At 38.9% G+C, this 21449-nt stretch overlaps 2 protein-coding genes across 2 annotated transcripts in view; one reads left to right on the top strand and one right to left on the bottom strand.

Moving 5' to 3' along the window:
- Positions 1 to 12503, bottom strand: part of PHIP (PHIP subunit of CUL4-Ring ligase complex) — a 106725-nt gene extending 94222 nt beyond the window's left edge. The window contains exons 1-6 of the mRNA XM_085056463.1: positions 12372 to 12503; positions 12204 to 12262; positions 11992 to 12021; positions 11775 to 11834; positions 2189 to 2339; positions 1977 to 2075 (exon numbers count right to left, since the gene is read on the bottom strand). Of these exons, the coding sequence (XP_084912589.1) occupies positions 1977 to 2075; positions 2189 to 2339; positions 11775 to 11834; positions 11992 to 12021; positions 12204 to 12262; positions 12372 to 12417 (445 nt within the window). The 5' untranslated portion in view covers positions 12418 to 12503. The remainder of the gene's footprint in view (positions 1 to 1976; positions 2076 to 2188; positions 2340 to 11774; positions 11835 to 11991; positions 12022 to 12203; positions 12263 to 12371) is intronic.
- Positions 12416 to 14824, top strand: LOC146440095 (uncharacterized). Its single transcript, XM_085056745.1, has 2 exons — positions 12416 to 13313; positions 13639 to 14824. The coding sequence occupies exons 1-2, from the start codon at positions 12416 to 12418 to the stop codon at positions 13797 to 13799; spliced, it is 1059 nt and encodes a 352-aa protein (XP_084912871.1). The 3' UTR covers positions 13800 to 14824.
- Positions 14825 to 21449: the final 6625 nt, after the last annotated feature.

Below are 21449 nucleotides of genomic sequence, written 5' to 3'. Positions count from 1 at the left end.
ATTTTTCTTAACATTTCATTTCATTAACACAGCAGTTCTACAGCTTTTTTTGAATTCCAGCTACCATGGATCTCATACACTGATCTTTTTCCCTTTTAAAAACTATACACCACCTACTATACACTGTAAGCTACAGTAGAACATAAAACAATCCTCAATCATTCTGATTCCTCCAACATGTTGTAAGATTTATTCACAAGTAAAAGAAAAGCTAAGCAACCACTAAAGAAATCCTAGCTATTAAAAAGCTCAGTCCTACAGTCACCTTGCAAAAATAGCCCAAGATTTTCCAAGTTTACAATCAAGTCATTGCACAACCACTCTAGAAGGAAATTTTCCTGCCAGCAACAAGCATTTTCTCCCACACACCTAGAGCCCAACACAGAAAAAGCTCTCTATGTGAATACTAAACTAGTGGCTCTAAACAAAACCATATTGAATGAATGCAGGTGCTACATTAGGGTTTAAGTGAATCACTTCTGACCAATACACATACCAGCTAAGGAGGTTCTGAAAATTCAGCTCAGCAAGCAAAATCATGTTCTCATCCTACAGTCCAAGCATCTACAGAAATATTATAGAAAGCATGTAACTTGTGCTTTAAAATGGAAATGCTACTAGGACACTAAATACTCTACTATCTACCGAGTCAAAATTGGCTGTGCTAAACTTAAGAGCTTAGCTGTAGCATGGCTCTGCTTCAGCTGTTGAGAAAGAGCTGTAATTCTCTGGATAAAGTGTAACAGTGTGTGTTTTGAGATTTGATACTGAGTTCCTGCAACATAAGAAAAAATATAAATAGCCCAGCATTAACCTCTCTCAATTTTATATTTTATTTATGTCATATGTGTCTATTTAAATTCATTAAAAACTTAGAGGCTACCAAAAGCCTCCAAAAGGAGTTTAGAGATTGAAAAACTGCCTTGGCAAGTTACCACACTAAAAAAGTCTGTCTGTAGCACCTAGCTATATATTTATACCGTGATACTATATATAGTCTATATATTTTTTCATATACATTGTTATATATTAGTTTCCCAATGTATCTGTAGTCCTTTCTTGTTTTTTTTTTTTTTGTGAAGAGAAACCTTTGTCTTTGCAGCAGCAGCTGCACCTGATCCAGATCCAATCAATTGGATATTCTCTGCCCACTCTCATCCAACCCTGCACATCTATCTGCAGCTACCACTTTGGTAAAAAACCCACTCCTTTTTTGGTAAAATCCACACAGACAATTTGATCTTAAACATTCCTCCTTCACTGGACATCAATAGAGAAAGATGAAAAGATGCAAGTGATTCTGCTCATTTTTCCATACACAAAAAAAAGAAAAAAGGTGCTCCTTAAAGAATCTTCTAAAATATCACACATCTTGATCCTTTAGCAACTAAACAAACATGTATTTTTGTTCTTAAAATGTGAAAGCCAACAAACATTTCAGTGATCATGCGAGAACTTAAAAACTGGAATACCTCTGACCCCTAGCTTTCAGTTTTTCAACAGTACAGACAGCACATGCATGCTTCATGATACAGCACAGCAGAACAAGCTAAAGGACAGCTACAAAATTAGTGAATGGACCAGAGAGCAAAAAAAATAAGTTCTGCAAGACTCAAATTTTCCAAGGGAAACCATTACTTACTCTCCCTAAAAATGGGTGTAGGCTTTGCTGTCCTCTAATACTAATTAATTATCTACTGGCAGCCTTATTACATCTTTGAAAAAGAGTTTTGTTTGTACGTATTCAGTGTTTAAATACATTTTATTCAATTTTATACTTCAAAGACAAAATTAGCTTCAGAGAAAGTTTTACAATATGGCAATACAGCATCATAATAAAAACACTAAAGGTAAGATATGTGACACTAACAAGGATAAACATAAATGGAACTACTACTTAGCTCTCATCATCACAAATATCAAGCACCCTGAGAGTTAGGTGTTGCAACGGAAGTACCAGAATAAAATTGACTTACCTATGCTAGGTGGACTGCCATAATTTACAGGGGACTCTGGAGGTCTTCCACAGTGTAGTGCAGCGAGAGCAGATCCCTTCCATACAACATGTTTGCAACCTGTTTGTTAAAAATCACACAAAAAAATGTATGCAAATGGGTTTTTTCATGCAAAGCCACAAGAAAGGCATGAAATATCAAGAACTCTCAAAATTCTCATGAAATTTTCATACTTTTGTTTGTACGAAGCAAAGACTGTCTGCCAGCCCCTAATAACGTCTGCACTCCAGGGACACTTTGTGGAATTTCTTGCTCTAGAAGTGGTCCAAGTCGATGGCATATTTGAAGCAAGTGATCAGGTGCCAAGTGTCTGTAGTACTTCACCTATTATACCAAAGAGAAAACAAAACATTTGAGAAATAATACAATACTTTTGATGCATTACTGGTTTAATCTTTTTTTCTCCCAGACCGTATCACAAATTCGTAAGAAAATTATAGGATAGTAAAGGATAAAAACAAATAATGACCTTTAAGTACAATAATTCATTCCAGCTGGTCCCAATTAATTCTATTCAGCACATGCCACTTTGTACAGAGAACTGTTGGTATTTACTACTTTCTGACTTTAAGGCACGGCTGGTAATACACTAATAAGCTCCCTTACAATCACAGTAAAAAATGTGAAGTATATATTCAATATTACATTAAAGTAGTAGTCTGGTCAATTTAAATTACCATAACATAAAGACAAGACAAAGATTGTAAAGACAGCAACATTCACTTCTTGCAAGAATTACAAATACCAAATGAGTAACATAGCTTTGTAAACGAAAATGCAAAAACATTCTGCCACATTCTAGATCAGAAAACTGTCTTAAATAACAAGTAGGAAAAAAAGCTTTGAAATGCATGTGACAACAGTAAAAATCCTACCAACGTAAGGCTTTTGGTTAAGAAACAGCATCTTTAAAATTCATAAGCTATTGTCAACTCAGACTATAATTAAAAAAAAATAAAGAGGGAGAATAGACTCCATTTTCTTCAATTCTTATACAGAATTTGGCATATAGCTGTTCTGTCCTTCACACAGCCTGAAATACAATATTCACAGTTTTACTTCACAGAAGAGGAAAAATCCAGCAAAACACTGAAGAAAAACTTGTGATGTTTTGTTATTCTGTAACTAGAGGCGTTGACTGACATTTAGGCAGAACGATGCTTCTGTATTACACCCAATTAACAGAATATACCTCATTCTTCATCAAATTTGCTCTTAGCTTGCTGACACACCGTAATCATTTCATGTACTCCAGCAGTTTGTTAACATAAAGAGCACTGATGTCTGAAACAGGTTCTGGAAAAGCCTTGCTTACACCAGTAATTACTACCACCACCACAATCTTCTAGTTTTCACTCTCCTGTCTTGGTCCAAAACCCTGCCCAGCAGCTCAGCCTTATGCAGCTACTTGCTCATTCTGACTGCAGTGGAATGGAGGAGAAAATCAGATGGGTAAAAGAAAAAACTTGTGGGTTGAGATAAAAACAGTTTAATAAGTAAAGCAAAAGCTGCACAGCAAGCAAGGGAAAATAAGAATTCATTTACTACTTCCCATTGGCAGGCAAATGCATAGCTGCTTCCTAGAAAGCAGGGTTTTCCTTCTGTGGATTATATTACAATTGTAGAAAGCCTTGCAATTCTGAATTTGACTGCCTAAAAGTTAAATTACTTGCAAAACTCACAGAAGTTAAAAACAAAGTTTTCTTTTAAAAAGTTTTCTTTAAAATATATTAGAAATTATATTTTACTAAAATAAAATTGCAGCTCATCATAAAGATCAGTTAATTTAAAATTGCTAAATTCAATGTCATCAGACAGGCACACTGTTAGAAGAGTAGCAAAAAGTAACTCAGAGCTCAGAATTATTATGATAAGAAACTAATCAGAATAGCAAATCAACATGCTTTTTTCTGCTTAAAGGAGGAATCACAGTCAAAATACATGCATGAGAGCTCTAAAATATCCAAATGGCCATAAGAAGTGATGAAGCTGTATATATTTGTACCATTTTTGCCATCAACAGCCCTGATCCATCTCCTTAGCTTTTGTTCTCCTCTGCTCCTATCAAAAGGAACCCAAAAGCTTAACAAACAGTGCTCTTTGCTTAATTCCATCTGACACCAGAATTTCTGTCTCCAAAATCTGAACTCATCTCTCAAAGACCAATGATTACTGGGGGTTTTGGTTTAACCATGAATAATACAACTGAATACACAATACAACTGTCATTTTATTCTGCTCAAGATCCTACAGTTTTACACATTCTAAGAAATGCACAAAATCTAAAGTAAATGAAGTAAATCATCTTTGACACATTCTAAAACTACAGCAAGCTGACATCTTGAGTCATATTTCTCATGATTTGTCATAAGCCATGTGCTCACTTTTCATTTTAGCAGAAACTAGGTAGGCTCAGTTCCTCATGCAGTTTTTAAAACAAATGTTTTGATAAGAGGTATCTATCTGTTTTGTTCTTGATCATCTGTATTAAAGATCTCAATATATACCTTACACCCACACTAATCTCTTCTCATTTAAGTCCATTCGTATGAAAAGAGCTATTTATACCACATTATGCAGTAGTTTTGTGATGCTTCTTCTCAGCATTTGTGTAAGTAAGCATCACTACTAAGCAGCATTCACAACAGCTCATTAACAAACTGATTCAACAACACTAAGTAAGCTACACACTTTACCAAAACAGAAGTGGCATTGCCCATTAAAACATTTGTCAATTCCAGAGAGTTCATAGAGCTATTTCAGGAACCATACACAGTCAACACTTGGCTCTCATTTTCCTACATAAAGCTAATGTACACACAAGAAACTTAAATAAAGAGATAGGTTTCATTACTCTGTAAAATTTGATAGGATAATAAAACTTATTTAATAAAGGTTTTATCTGGACTGATTTTTTTCCTTTTTCTCCTACTACAAACAAATAAAATATGGAACTTGAATACCTTATTAAAAACAGGCTATTAAATAAGTTGTCTCTAAATTACATAATTCCTTCACCATCAAAAAAAATTCTTCACCTACTCCAACTGCCTGACCACTTCAGGACTGACTAAAAGTTAAAGCACAGTGTTAGGGGCATGTCTCAGACAGCAACAGGCTTGAGGGCTTTGACTGCATCTCTAGAAAGACTGTTCTAGTGCTAATTTGTATGTGTGACTATCCCAGTGGAAGTCACACAAAAAACTGTGTAACAGAAATTCACCTAATTTCTCCCTTTTGAAAAAGGAAAAACAAGAATTACAGAAAATGTAACTCCAACATGATAGCAACAACTCAAGACAGGACAAAGTAAGCTTATTTAATACATTAAACTAAAATTACTCAGACTGTTCCATGGTGCAGCCTACCAGGAAACAATTCTTGCTCTGACAAACTGGAAAAAAGACCTGGGATCAACAAAAATATACTTAGAACCTACACAAATATACCTATAACTACAACCAAAAAAATCCACATCCAGAGTACTTTCAAGTCAGATTTCTGAGACAAAACAAAATAAGTTAATATTTGTTCTAATGGTAGCTTTAGAAGCTTTTTCAGAAACAGAAAAGCTCATGACAACTCAACAGAATGAAATTTGTTTTTATATCAATCTCTGATTCCAAGAGGAGAAATGAAAGCAAAAGGAAAAAAAATAACAGATGTACAACTATTTAAAATTCATGCAGCTCTAAATGAAAGTGAAAACTGGACTCTACAAACGGAAATTTTAAAATTTATGCCAAAACCGTGATGTCAAACAGCATAAAAAGCACAGGGTTTTTTCTCTGCCAGTCTCCCCTAACTGAAATTCTAGCTGTTTTTCTTCCTCGCCCTATTAGACTTTCTTCAATTTCTAATTCTGCTCTGTTTTTCCAAAAGAAATGCACAGAAGATGTGTTTATAAGGAAAATATAAACTCTGTTTTTGTTCTCACAGTCTTATCACATAAGCTAACATTTCTTAACTATTACAGTAACAAAACTTAGAACACTGTTAGCAAGTACAAAAATTTCACATCTTAAGCACAAATATTATTTTCCAGAAAATTAGACGCAGCATTACCCTCAACCTCACCCTTTACCAACTACCCCCAACCTCACTTATTCCAAACAAGCAGCATGGGAATACACAAAATGCAGCTACAGAGCTATCTGCACTAACATACAAATCTTTATTACCTCTAAAATAGACCTAAGTGTTTATATTTTCATTCTGCATGACTTTGCAGCATAATTCAGCATCAGAATCGCAATGAATGAAACAAAAGAATAATGATTTGACCTAAACTCTTTAGTTAAATTTGCAATACATAATGCAGTTATTTGCCACCAGTGTTTTAGACATCAAGGTAAACTATGACCTTCTTCTAGTGCCCCAAATACTCTGCACACCAAAACATTCTCTGAAAAATTTTTGGTTCCCCCCACACACCATGCTAACAGTCAACACGCTTAACTACCGGGTTGACTGTAAATAGGTTTCAGAAAAATGCATTTCCACACAAGGATATTTAACAACAAAATCTACATCAGTCAGCTACCTATATTCCAAGATGTCAGAGCCCAGTCTTACTGACCATTTGCCTCAAAACATATTAATTTCTTGTATACTTTCTTATTCTGCTGGAGCTAAAACTATATGGATATTTAACCACTATTGCCAATCAGAACGACAATTATTTTACTGTGAGATTACTCTTAATCTAATTAAATAAATCTATATAAAACCAGCCATCCCAAGAACACATTATTTTTCAACTATTTAATGCTTTTAATAGGTGTGACGCCAGAGCAGATAAACTCAAGGCTTGTACAAACAGTCTGCTGCAAGCTTACCACATGAGAAGCTATCAGCAGAAGCAGCATTTTTTTCTTATAGACTAATATGTTCAGCTAGGCTGTTACTGTTAAATTACCTGTACCTGTTTGCCTTCCTTAAATGTGCTCATGTTTTGTGGGTTTTGTTGGATTTGGGTTTTTTTTAAGCAAAAGTTACACTTTAAAAACTTGGTATTCCTCTTCCATCCTATCTCTCATCAGCATTTCTTAGTTCCAGTTTGAAAGAGCCAGCATAAAACAGTTGACTTGGCCTATCCTCTTGATTATCTGTGAAACAAATAAATGTGTGGTGCTTCCCACCACAAACATTTCCCCTTATCAAAATATAATAGTTTGAATAGAGAGCTTTTAACTAAATTTCTCAGCTATGGGAATAGTCTGTAGAACAGAAGCAATTGTCTTTTAGAACTCAGAGGAGATTCATTTAAGTTGCTGTATGTCCAACAGAGGCACTGCTAATGAGACCAAAAATCTGGCTAGGGATAACAATTAGAATATTTAGCCACAGTGCCAAGTCTTTCAGAATACCTTCCAAAATATTGTATAGACTGTCCCCAAAATACTGTTATTAAAAAATAGGTGAAAATGCAGCTCTCTGATTCAACTTTCAACAAAGTTTTAATGTTGCTCCCTATTTCTTTAAATACCTTTACAGAATAAGCGATCCTGAAGGAACAAACCACTTATCTGGTTACTTATTAAGAAACAGAATTTCTAAATAGTAACCACACTTCTGCCTAGAAGACTTAACTATTACATTAACAAAGAAACACAGTAACAATGTACTTAGTGTCCCAGTCCCACAGATACTCTGTATTTTCACGTAGGTTTGTGCAAAAAAAAAAAAAAAAAAAAAAAACAACAGTGGAATGGGCTGAAAAAAATATTTCATCATTTTCACTTGAAATCACACTTAAGAAGAGAAAGGCACAAATGTCAGCAAAAGAGTCATCAACAGTTCCTGAGACCAAGACATACTGCCTATTAAACCCATTGGGCCATCCTATTTGGTGTGAATTCCCTGACTTCTCCGTTCCCAAACACCACCAACGTGAATGAAATTCTAAAGAGAAAATTACAATTACATGAATATTATGAATATTCTAGATAAGAAAGTTTACATAATAGTTCTGATCATATATACTGTAATGCTTGTATCATAGAAGACCTTAAAAAAAATTCAAACCACAACATTCCCTATGGTAGCTCTAAATTGTCAAAGTGAATCCCAACAGTTGGCTTCATTCAGCTGAAGTCTACTTTGCTCCCAAAAGAAGCAACTGCAACCCCTCCAGACCCACTCCTATCATTTCCTTCATGGTGGTGGTAGGACCCATGGTGCAGCACACAAAAAGAGCTGAGCCAGCTGAAAATTATTCTTGTACTGTTCATTTTACAGACAGTTCAGCTGCCTCATCCAACTAACCACACATTTGGATGAGCACTCGTGCCTATACAAAGGATGCAGCAGAAATGCACAGCTTTCATCCACAGCATACAATTAGAGCAGCTACACCCATAGGGAAACTGCAACATGAAAAAAACAATTACCCTGGAGTCAAATGATGCAACAACGCTTGCTCGTGTAACAAAGGCCCTAACAAAGGTATTTTAATGCCTAAAAATGCAACACAACACCTAAACACCTTATTCACAATCCATAAACAATTCACACATCTGCCTTGCTCTGCTAAAATGAGCTATTAATTCTCAAAATTCTTCAGTTTCTGTACCCCATAGTAAGAAATCTTCAATCTTTCAAAGAGAGAAAAATAGCTATCTCACAATTCACAAGTTTTCACAACAAAAGCAAGAGAACACAAAAAAGCTGAGATCTGTAACTGGAGAGTCCCATCCTCCCTGACAGACCTACACTGAACGTGGTCTACCAGGGACTCGATTCTTGCAAGGTCTTGGGTTTATAGCACAAATAGAAATCTTAATCCTGGTAATATTAGAATACGATTAGCACTCTGAAATAAGAACCTACACTATCAAAGCCATAGTCAAGTGATTTATACCACAAACAGTGACTGTAGAAAAATATAATATAGAAATACTGAAATTCAAGAAAAATCAAAGAACATAGTATAATAGCATTTCTGAACTCATGTATTTTCCTGTAGTATTACAAGCATGCACAGTATTAGCTTATTTAAGAAAATGAAACATTTACTTTCTCTGGCCAAACAGAAAAATGAAAGTAATTTGCAAAACAAAAATTGCACCCGATTCAACATTATTTGCACAAATTAAGTTACAGAAATAAAACAACTAGGGCTGTGAATTCCAGTCTAATAACAAAAAGTTAACTCTAATAAAAATTCCTAAATAAATGCTTTCAAAATTAGGACAAAATAAGAAACATCATAATCTCTTGAAAACTTATCCATATATATATATCAAATTAATGATTTATTATAAATATAGGTATAATAAAAGGCATGATTTTGCACACAACAAAAAAGAATCTTGGGGTTAAATTCTATCCCAGTTACACAGAGCCCTTATTCCCTCCCAGAGTAAAAGTCAGACATTTAACACTACATTTACTGGTAATTGTATTTCTTAGCCTTCTCTCCGTTCAGACCTTTCTACAAAGTTTAGTGAAAGCTCAAGGCATTCATGTCTGAGAAATCACGGCAAAACATGCCATCTTTAGAAAGAAGAGTCAGCATCATAAAGATAGAAAAACTTTAAAATTAAAAAAAAAAAAAAGGAACAGAATGTTAGCTCATCGTCATTCTCCATCTAAAGCTAAGGATCCTTTGCTTTGAGATAAATAAGTTTTTGTTTAATGAAACAAGACACAGTGGAAATCTCTTCTTTTGTACAAAATGCAACTGTCACGCTGCAAATACACTTCCGTGTCAGCTTTCACATGCCTAAAATGTCAAGTAATACAAAGTTCACACAGCTTTGACAATTGAAGCAAGAACAAAAACAGGATGAAGAGAGCATCAAGAACAAAGTAGCAATTTCACACACACATCCCAACATCTAGGCAGGGACAAGGTGAAAAAGCGCCGAGAAATGTTTATCAGGAAGTCTAAGTAAACTTTGTCATGAACAGAAAACTAGGAAAAGAGAAAGGACCTAGTCAGCATCACCTCTCCAAATATCAGCATCCAGCATCAAGTCCAAGTTTTGAGGAAGTACATCTTATGTCATTACATACCTATACTAAATTGGTATTTACCTGCATTCCACCAACAAACTTTCTCGGAAAGGGTCTGAATAACATTATTTCGCACCAATTCTTCTTGCTTCAACCTTTAAAATATCTTTTTCCTCACTTTTTCCTTCTTCACATCCTTTTATATTCTGACTATACAGAAGAAACTGAAATCCATGCTACACTAAGACTGTACCTCCAATTCTTTATAATTTATAGGAAAAAATGGAAAAACTATTGCTAGGTTTTACCAAACAATTCCTACCATTGTTTGAAATGGGTAAAACTGCTGCACAGCCTTACAAATAAGTAAGTAAATAAGAACAGCATAACATATCATGCATTTTGAAATTCCCAGCTGAGTTTCTTCATATTTGATTTCAAGAAAGTTCAAAAGTACTGGTATGTATTCATATGTTTTCCACAAGTTAACTGCTATCAATTCTTCCACACCATACACATGAAAGCGCCTGTGCCAATGCAATTCTTGCTACAGAAAAAAAAATGCTGTAAGTGAACCTGTTCTAACAACAATAAATATCTGTGATTCATACTGTAACATACTTCACAGAATTAAAATAACTTATATGGTCACAGTCTTTATTGGAGGCATTACAGATGGAAACTGTTCTGTCTCCTTTTGTGTAAATTCAAAAGTTCTCAACACATCTGTGTTCCAGAAGTACTGGAGTTCAGAACTACTATAAGCAACCAACACGGGAAATCTCTCTTTGATGAGCATCACAAACAGGGCTTAGTCTTTCCCTTAAATTGTCCTCAGAAATTCGGAGACCAAATTATACAATAGTGCACTTACAATGAAAACAGTGCTAGCAACAAGTTGCTAACAGACACAAATCAGACACCTTAATTGCTGTTGTGAACTGCTGTAGTTCACAACATGTTCGGGGAAAAAAAATATCCAGGCCCCTCTCTGCTAGCCAGAGCTGTGTCAGTGCAACTAACACTTTGTTTTATCATTGACCTAACATGAGATGAAAAGCGCACACTACGAAATTTTAAAAAAGAGCTAATCAAAAATCCACCTGAGCCAAATTCGTGATGTGACCCCGGCAAGCCCAGTTACTTGCACGCACCAGCTGCACTGTATATAAAGAACTCGGCGCCACAGAACGCACCTCAGCAGCGGCACACGCCGCGGGGGCACACGAGGGGCACACGAGGGGCACACGAGGGGCAGCCTGGGGGCAGCTGACAGCAGCCCGGTGCCGTGCGGAGCCCAGCTCGGCACAGCGGCGGCCAGGCCGCGGCCATTGTGTGCGCGCGCGGGCGGCCTGCCGGCCCAGAGCGCCCCCGCGCGGCCGCGCGCGCTCCGGCACCCGCCGCCTCTGGCCCCGCCCCGCCCGGCGCCGCGCCGCGCGCGCGGCTGTGGCGCCCGCCCGCACCGCGGCCGTGACGTCGCGGAGCGAGCGCGGCCGGGCCCGGCGCGCGCGTTGTTATTGACCCCGCTCGGGCGGGCGAGCAGCGGCCGGACCCCGGCCCGAGCCCGCCCCGGGACACTGAGAGGCAGCGAAGGGGCAGTTATCTAAAATTTAAAAAAAAAAAAAATTCCAAAGTTTTCTTGCCTTTTTTTTTTAAGTTGCTTTTTTTTTTTTTTTTTTTTTTTTTTTTTGCGGGAAATTCAATTTTTTTACCGGGCTGCTCAGAGAGAGTGAGGGAGGGGGAAAAACAACTTTGCCCGCCGCAGCGCTCTCTCCTGTTAGCGGCGCCCGCTCCTCTTACCAGGTTCTCGTAGCTCCGGGGATGCTCCTTGCCCGTCCAGTCCGTGCGCTTGGGCAGCAGCTGAGGGAGGAAAGAGAGGGCGCCCCGTGAGCGGCTCCCCCTCCCCCGAGGAGCCCCCCGGCAGCGCCCGGGATGGGGCGGGGGAAGCGGGAGAGCGAGGGAAGGGGGAGGGAGGCCGCAGGCGGGGCGAGTGCCGGGTGCACGGCGCCGCTCTTACCTCTTTCTCCGCCACTTCTCGGATCAGGACCTGCAGCAACAACAAAAGCGGGGCGTGAGAAAAGGTTTCAAAAAGACAGAAAAAGGGAGAAGGAGGACGAGACGGCGAGTGCGCCGCCCGATCAGCCGCCCTGCCCGGCCGCCCCCTCCCCGCCAGGCCCGGCGGCGCCATCCATCCATCCCTCCATCCATCCATCCCTTCTCCATCCCTACCTGAGCCGCTTGCTGGCACGGTCCGTCCTCCAAAAAGCGAGCGATGAGGAAGTAGAGCTCTGCGGGGAGAGGAGAGGCCGTCAGGGCTGGAGCTCGCCTCTTCCCCGCGGGCTTCCCTTTCTTCCCCCTGCCCGCCGCCCCTCTCCGGCTCCCCCGGCCACCACTCACCCGCTCGCAGCTCCGCCGTGTGCCGGCTGCCGCCGTCCCCGGACATGGCGAGGCGAAAACCGGGGAGGGGAGGGGGGGAAAGGGGGAGAAGGGGGGTTGCCCGGGCCGCGCTCCCGCGGCAGCGTCGGGTCCCAGCGAAATGCGCCCGCCCGGCCGCTGTCACTGCTCGTTCACCGGGGAGAGTCTCGGCTCCACCATTCAACCCACGGGCAGCAGCAGCAGCACCAGGAGGAGGAGGAAACAACAACTCGCAGCCGCCCGCCGCCAACGCCGCCGCCGCCGCCGCCAGCCAGCCAGCCAGCCAGCGCGAGCGAGCGCGATCCCTCCGCCCGGAGAAAGAGTCCCCTCCTCCTCCGCGCCCCCTCCTCAGCCCCCACGGCCCCGCGCGCCGCCCCTTCCCCCCGCGCCCCCTTCCCAGTCCCCGGCGCTGCCTGGCGGGGGCGGCCAGGCGGGGAAGGAAGGGGGGGAGCCGGGCTCTCCTGCCCCCGGCTGCCGCCCCGCCGCCGCGGCGGCCCCCGGCGCTGCCCGGCGCTGGAGGGGAGACAGGGGCGAGCGCTAGGCGTTTATTAGCGGGAAGGCGGGCAGGCTGTGGCAGAAGATGTCGGCGGGGTGGGCGGGAAGGCGGCGGGCGGGCGGCTGAAAAGCGCTTTCTCTGCGCGGTGCCGGAGCGCGGAGGGATACGACGCACGGGGAGGAGGAGGGGCTGCGGCGGCGGCGGGGCAGCGGCGACTCGCGGCGGCGGCGGCGCTGGAAGTTCCCGAGTTCCAGCGTCGCAGGAATGGGAAGCGAGCGAAGCCAAAATGCCCCCGGGGAGCGCGGCCCCGCTGGGGCGGCCCGGCAGTTCCACGCCGCCCTCTCTCCGCGGCTCCCCCGTAGTCCGGCCCGCTCCCTCGGAGCCAGCCGGGGACCTCGGGGCGCTGCCAGGGGCTTTGGCATCTGCGCGTAAGTGCCACAGTGTCACGCGTTGTTGGTTCTTATTCTTGCAACATCGTGCCCGGGTTCCTGCCGTGGGTCTGGAGCGGGGGGAAATCCCAGCAAGCCCCAAACTACCAGAAAGGCGCTTTTCTCTGTTATTCTACAGGCGGCTTCGCCCGGGGGGTGAAGAGCTCGCAGGGCGCTCGCTTTGGCACTTCCCTCTAGGGGCGAAAAAAAAAAAACCAAAACAAAACCAACCAAACAAACCCCGACAGCTGATAACCTTTTTATTCATTGCTCTTGCCGCCAACCGGATCAGGCATACGGGACTGATGAATCTTGTGCCTTCCAGGAGCGATGGGCATGAGCAGGAGTGTTACCAACGCCAAGAGGAGCGATGGATGGCGATGCCTGCAACCTATGGCTGAACTGGAGGTAATTCACTGGCGGATCGATAGCCGACCGAAGGTTCCTGAAGGCTGCAACATTGTACGTAGCCTGCTTAGCGGTTAAATAATTTCTTTATTTAGCGTTTGCTAGCTTGAGGATACTGAATAAAACCTTCTGATTTGTGCTGTAACTGTTTCTTTGCTGCTTACAGTCAAAAAGAAAATAAAACCAAAGCAGATGTCCTCTGATAATTAGCTTTAAAAAAATCCATATCTGATGAAGGATTTAAAGGAGCATAATTGGCTGTCTTTATGTTTTGCAGTGTGTCTGTGCTTTTTCAGGTCGAGTTGAGGCCTTGCAAGAACGAATGTGTTTGTGGACAATACGAATGATTGTAGCAGGGATCAATGTAAACAGGGGAAGCAGTCATTTTTTAATATTCCTTTAGCCTCAGTTATTAACTAATGTAACTTATGAAGCAAAGGCAAAAGTATATTTGAAATTATATAGAAACTAGACGAAGAATTGGGGTTTTGGTACATAAAAAACCCTGGAATTCTCAACTATCTAACTTTCAACAAAATTAAATTTTGAACTACTTTTCTGTGCAGCTGAGGATAAGATGAGTTGAGCATTTTTATATGTGTTTCCAAGGCCTGTGAGCTCAGTATACAAACTCGAGCTTTGTGCTTGACTCGGTGAGAAAGCTTTGCTGCAATCACCCTTCTATTTTATTCGAGAAACGTTACCCTGAAAGGTTAGAGAAAGGAGGCTAAAATGTCATATATTTCCATTGTCTTATCATAAAAATTAAATGTATGTAGTGGATGTCTGAATGCTGTGCATTTTTTACATAAGATTATCACATGTCCTAAAATATCATTAAAATCCTAATCTAGAATTTGTTGTTAGGGTAAATTAATTTTGTAGGATAGTTTCTTGTATTAAAAAAGCAAGACTTGTGTACTAGATTTGATTACTTTATCTGTAGCTATGATCACTATATATTTAAAAATGTACATGTATCTTTCTTTCCCCAGTTTTTGTAACAATAACCACTGTTTCAGCTCCATTTTAAATCTACACTTCATATAATTGAAATGGCAATGAAATCATATTTAATGTCTAATAAAGATTTTTAAAATAAAGTGATTTGAATATTTTCTTAACGATGTAAAATATGTACTGTAATATCTCTCATAGGTGGTTCTCACAACAAAGGGCTACATGAATAATGTGATTAACATTTTAATTTCCCTTGATGTTTACATAGAAGAAATTATACTTATGATGTATGACATCACTGAAACTGTAAACCAAGCAATAGAGAAATTTTAACAGTTAAGGAATCTGAAAGTAGAGGAAAAGCTATCCTGGATATATTGACCTTCCTTGTTCTTTTGGAAACTCAACTTTTCCTGTTGCAGTTTAAAATACAGCCCACAGAATCAAAAAGTTCTTGACAATAAAATAAGGATCGTGTCTTTTATTTAATTTTTGTAGAGCACCAAGAAAAATGAAATCATCGTAGTCCCTGATTTGAGCTTGAGCATTGCAGTACTATAAGTAATATTTAATAAACAGCTTTTACAAACATACATTCCACTTTTTTTTAGAGATGAAACGTGATGTGGTTTTTTGGTTTAAGTGTGGCATAAAATGAAAGTCACACACAAGAGAAAATGCCAGATTATTATTGTTGGGTGATGCATGTTTGAATGAGTCCTAAGAATTCCTACAACAGTAATAAATATTTCATTCATTTTCCAGAGATATTTTAAAAGTTTTTTTTACTCTTGCATTTAAATTGAGGATTTTTTTTAATGTACACAAGTGGAAAAAATCTCTGAATTTTTACTATCTTTACTGTTTTGCTTTCAAATAGTCACTTTTTTTGTACGATCTTGTCACCTTTACATTATTCTTAAATAAAATACATCAGTCCTGCTTTCTCAGTGAGATTTACTGTTTTTATGAGAAATTACTCTGAAAGATCTTCATTAAAAAAAAAAAAGAAAAAGTAGTAATGGAATTGTTTTATTTTGTGGCTTTCAAATGTGAATATTCACACATAATTTCTAAATTAATTTTACAAAAAGAGGAACAATGGAGTTTAATAGGTTTTCTGTTGCTGTAAATTTTACACATCAGCTATACTAAGCTATGGACTGATCCCAAGAGTTGCTGATTGGGGATGTGTCTTTTTACCCTAACTTGGCCTTTTTTTCCCCTGCCACCCTCCCCACCCCCCTCAAAAAAAAAAAAAAAAAAAAAAGTGCTTTGGGCTCTATAAGTATCCAAATACAGATACATTAGAATTCTCTTGAATTAGTGGTTACTTTTGACAGATAAGGACATAGTATCTTTAGTTTCTTGATTTTTTCTGGTTTTTTCCCTGCAGTTTCGGAGGTTGGTTGGTTGCGTGGGTTGGTGGGGGTTTTTGGATTTTTACTGATATATTTTACCCAATGCTTTTTTTATGTCAGTATGATTTCATAGCTTGTGCTCAGAAAGTGCATTACTTGGACCTTAGTAGTGGCAGCTCTTGACATGAAAAGCCTTTCTGTTTCTTCTGAAATTTGCTCTTCTCCTTTTCTTTAGAGACAAAGAAAAGTATTTAGGGTTTGCAAATTGTCAAGCTGAACAATGTAGCTAAATATTTGAAGCATGATATTGGCAGGGAGTGGCTGAGAGCAACATAAAGCAGTGACTAAGCTTTCCTTGGGTTTGGGTGGTTGGTTGGCTACTTGGTCAGGGTTTTTTCGGTGGTTTTTTTCCACCTCAAATGAGAATTATCACCACTAGTTGCTTGTTGATCCATACTCTTGACACCAACTATAAACCTTACAAGGGCAAGAAGGGCATGATGAGTGCTTTTGAGGCCAGCAACTTTTTTTATTATTATCATTTATATTAACTTCATGCAGAAAGAACCACACGTGCCAAAATACAATACTTCAATGAGCAAATCCCTTCTGTAGTTTCAAACAATAACTTGGAGCTTAAATAAGTAGCTTCACATCAAAATTCATTTAAATACTCACTTCTTCATGCTTCATGCCAAGAATACATCCATATCCTTTCTGCACCCCGCATCAGTAACCTACCTGCACTTTCTGCTATGAAGTTTCTTACAGAGTCCTTAGCTGCTGTGTGTTCTGCACGTATCTGATATTCAATAGTGAACTGTATGCTTCTATTTTTTACCATTTTTTTCCTATTTCAGTGTGCCCATTACCATATAACGTGGATGTCCTCCAACTCCACTATTTTTGAAAATATTTCCTCTTACTCCTGCTGGCTTCTCACCCATGGTGAAGAGTGGGATAGAATTAGGCATCTGTATTACCCAAACCATCAGCACAGACAAATTAACATTTTACAAAAGCACACAAATAGATTAGCCTCTGATAAACGTTTTCTATCTGGTCTCCTGTGCAGCTGGAAGAGTAAAGCAAAATCAAGACAGTTATGAAGACAACATCAATTTTCACGCAAAAACAAATAATTAACTGCAAATCCGCTACCAGGCTTTTGAAAATAGATCTATATGTCATTTATATTTTAAGCAGTAAATGAGCCTGGTTGAAGTTCATCCAATAGACCTAAAAACCCCTTTAATATATTGTTACTCAAATAAATATTAATTGCACCAGCCATGACATTCTTTTGGTTTCACTGTTATATCTTTGAGTACAAAACCTTCCCTTACAAAGAGAAACTAAGAATAAGGCCTGTGTTATTCCTACTGAATAGAGGAATTCTACTGCTTCATGGAGATTTTGTTTGGGTTTGTTTTGTTTTAAAGCAATTTTATTGGCGCTCCTGTATTTTGTAAAAGACTTTCAATTAAATCTCCTGGATCAGTTTGACAGTACAACTTTCTATGCTGAATATGTTCCCTAATTATCCAGAGGATATTGAGAAAATTATTAAACTGCTGTACTTAATTGTTTGCTGTTGGGCTTTTCTTCACAGAGACCCTTGGATATTTGCCATGTCTATTTTCACGTCTATTTGATGTCTCCAAAGTTTTCTGAGTATTCTAAGGATTATGTGGAGGATTTTTTATGGGGAGTTTAAAAAAATTAATACACAGGGTTTATTTTAGAGGAGACCTACTCCATAATGAAAATAGGAACTATGTTGCTTTGTATATTGACACTTATTTGCTTAGATTATTACTTCTACAAAAACTTTGAATATGTTTGCTGTTACTTCACTTTGTAGTAAGGTATTCCAATATGCTAAGGCAATTTTTGTTGACCAGAAGATTCTCAAAATAAGGTGTATCGTTCATTTGTTTTAATGGTTTCATATTAGTGTTCTGAGTCTAAGAAGACTTACTTTAAGTTTTAAGTGACAAATCTTATTTAAATAGGTAATCTATAGAGTTTATTAAGACACAATTTAATAGTGTCCTTCAGCTACTGTTTGTCTTTTCATTTCTCTAAATGAAAATTTAGATTTCTGTTTTACCAAGTTTGAGGGCCATTTCCAGTTAGGATTTGGATTTGATTTTTTTCCATTTGCTGTAGTAGCCTGTTAGAAATGCAACTTTTAAAAATACAGATGAGAGGTTATTTGCCTGATTTTTCAAAATGGTGCTGGCTATCAGTAGCTTTGGTAGAGACTCGGAATTTCCTGTAATTAATACAGTAGACTGTTAAAAATTTACATCTATGTAATAACTAAAGAGATTCTGTCATATGTTATCAGAAATATAGTCTGATAAACTTGTTAATATGTAGTTTAGATAAAAGTAGAGGAGGCCATAAGAAATATCAGAGAGATCTACCCAGAGATGAGCAGAACAATGTAGGTAAAATTTCATGATGTTACATTCAAGATAATCCATTGAAGAAATTGTATGAGTCATTCATGCTCCTTATGGGCTCCAAACCAATTTAAGGGGAAAATAATAATTTTAAAAAATCTCTATTTGATAGCAATAGTAAATCTTTTTACAAGTCTGTTCTATGTATTACATAGTCAACATTGCAAATATGGTAATTTTTTTCTAGAACTCTAATATGAAGTCAGTGAAACAAAACAATAACATATCTGTTGTAATGCTGCATTGTCTTTCACTTTATATTGAAAAAATAGAGTTCAGGAAGAAATCAGGATCAAGGAAAAATACTCTAGGAATAGGATTAAAGACAAAAGAAAAGAAATAAAATATATGGAGGAAGTAATATTTAATCAGTGCATACAAAAATTTTCTGTTTCAGAGAAGATAAAGCAAGATCCTCTGTAAACTCTAGGGCATAGTTCAAGAACTGAAACATTTGAAAGATTTCAAATTAAAAATTATATTTTTCCTCATAATAAAATACAGCCAGCCTGGCTCTGTTTTTCCTCAGAAATCTCAATAGCAAGGATTTTAGCAGTCTTCAGAAGAACTGATACTTCTACAGGTAAGAACAGCCAGAGATAGTACAGATACATGATTATAAAGATCATTAGTCTGATCCAACACAGCCTCACTCTGTTGCCAGCCTAAAGACAATTCCTAGTTTTCCCCAAATGTTTCTTTTTAATGTTGTTTTAGTTTAGACCTACCAAGTATTTTTATTTCTGTGCAGTTGAAATATCTGCTTTCCCCAAAATAGCAATGATGTAGTGTGAGTAGTACCAATATTTGCACTTACAGTAAAGATTCAGGGCTGTTAGCATTGAACCATTTGGCTGACAGTGCCTACTTTGTATAGCATATGTGATTTGTCAGTCATCCATGAAATACACATCACTGAGATTCCGATCTCCATTTATTGTTCAGTCTTCTGAGAAAATACTGGTCTGCTGATCCACATTTCTCAATATTTTCTATTCTTGTATAGCATCTACTTGGTGCCTTGAAAGGATTATTTAATATTTTCAGTTTGCCCAGCTGTGGTGTGCCACATATGCATAGTGTACTAATTGAGATACAAATTGTGTAAGATAACTGCTGATTTAAAATAATTGAATCAAGCTCTTGATTTTACAGGTTTTAGAGTACCAGAGTCATGAAGTGTGATCAGACCGTAAATGATCCCTGCATATATGTGATGTTTTCTACATTTTTTATTCGCTTCCTTGTTTTTAACCTAATATTAATGTAAGATGAAGACTGGCACATGTGATCCCTTTTCCCAGGTGAGGACATAGCACAAGATTAAAAGATTGTGATCATTCTAGGTGGACTAATGTATCGTTTTCTCATGCTGAATGGAGAACTTTTTTAACAGAATTTAAGAAGAGCCGTCTTTCAAGGATATTTACCCAGGTGGCTAGCCCAGTCTGTTCTGAGGTACAAAATATCAATTTCTCTTCCCTGGAGGAATTTGAACTGAAGTTGGATCCTCCTGTACACCAGAGCAAATTAAACCTGCACAACCCCTCTTTGGTTAGGACCTAGTTTGGTAAGCATGCTCTGAAATGGATCCATGAGTAGGGTGCACAAGCAAGACAAGCAGAAGATTTGTGGATCATGAGCTAGCTGGAACAGGGAATGTTGGTAGTCAAATACTCTAAGAAGTATTTGAGACACTCAGAAACTTTTACTGTTGGAGAATTAAGTATCTGTATTTTGAATGGTAAAATAATGTAAAGATTATTTTATAGTTAGCATGTCATACACATTCTCACCTCATCACTGATGGGTGTTCTCGCAACAGGCTCTGGAGCACTAGCACACCACTAGTTTCTGCATGTGTGAATTTTATTAAAAATCCAACTTCCAGGATTAAATAAAAAATGAATCAAACTTGATCTTTCAGCATCAGGTTTGACTACTACTAATTGCCTCTTTGCAGGCCCTTATAAATATAAAGCACCAAATAATACTAAAAGTCAATCAGCTAATGTAAAGAAACACATCTTATGAAGACTAGATTAAGTAGTTGAAGAAATGCACAGGCATTTTTAACATATAGTAAAGCCATATTTATTTAGTCCATGTATTAATGTTTTTGTATATATGTTTGAAAGAGCTTTCCTCAGACCTTGCATAGCAGTTGCTGGCAGTTTTAACAACATGCCAGTGTTGGTGCATCCCAGATTTCACCACATTCAGTGTACCTCTGAATTGTGTTGCTCCTATATACTTCCAACCCTGATTTTTCATTTGAAATTTTTCAGCAGCCAGCATCCTTACATTTTTCTCTTTCCCCAGGAGAGTGGTGTGTATGCCTTTCCATTCATTCACTGATACATAATTTTAATAGGATAGGACTCTGTAAGGGGGCAGGTCATGGCGTATTTGCCGACAGCAAAGTTTCAAAATCCAGTACACAGAAGGTAAAGTGTTCTTGCTGCTGTATTCTGCAGTTTTGAATTTTACCCAAAATAGTAACCTGAAGAGCACTACTGCCCACTCAGTTTCTGGCCAGTTGCTCATGCCAGTGGCCATATCCATATTACTGGACACTTTCAACCACCAAAACAGGACAGCTGCATCTGCATTGTCAGCTGGGCCTGAACTACCCCCTGAACCATGCCAAGGGTTGCTTTTGAGAATGTTTCTTGTCCTGAACCTAGTGCAGGGACTCTGCTGTCAACAACAACAGTGTAAGCTGTGGGGTTCAAGTCTGCAGCTCTGTGCCCTGTACCTTTTGTTTTGCTGGCATAGACACAGCCTTTGTGACAAACAAAACTGAAACTGCCATTGCGCTTTACTTCTGAAAACGAGATGTCTTTTTAGTAAGGTATAATATGTAAAACACGGAATACATCCCACAACAATGTCTTTTGCTAGGAAGTTCTAGAGGCAGAGATAAATCCTACCTG

Source organism: Lichenostomus cassidix, chromosome 3 (genome assembly GCF_008360975.1).
Source record: "Lichenostomus cassidix isolate B80296 chromosome 3, HeHo_3.0, whole genome shotgun sequence".
NCBI lineage: Eukaryota > Metazoa > Chordata > Aves > Passeriformes > Meliphagidae > Lichenostomus > Lichenostomus cassidix.
This window is presented reverse-complemented; position numbering and strand designations above follow the sequence as displayed.

Excerpts from the sequence above, each read along its gene's own strand:
- LOC146440095 (XM_085056745.1), top strand. The coding sequence starts at position 12,416 with ATGGCGAGGCGAAAACCGGGGAGGGGAGGGGGGGAAAGGGGGAGAAGG. Across the intron at positions 13,314-13,638 it reads AGGGGCTTTGGCATCTGCGC|GAGCGATGGGCATGAGCAGG; the intron begins GTAAGTGCCACA and ends TGTGCCTTCCAG.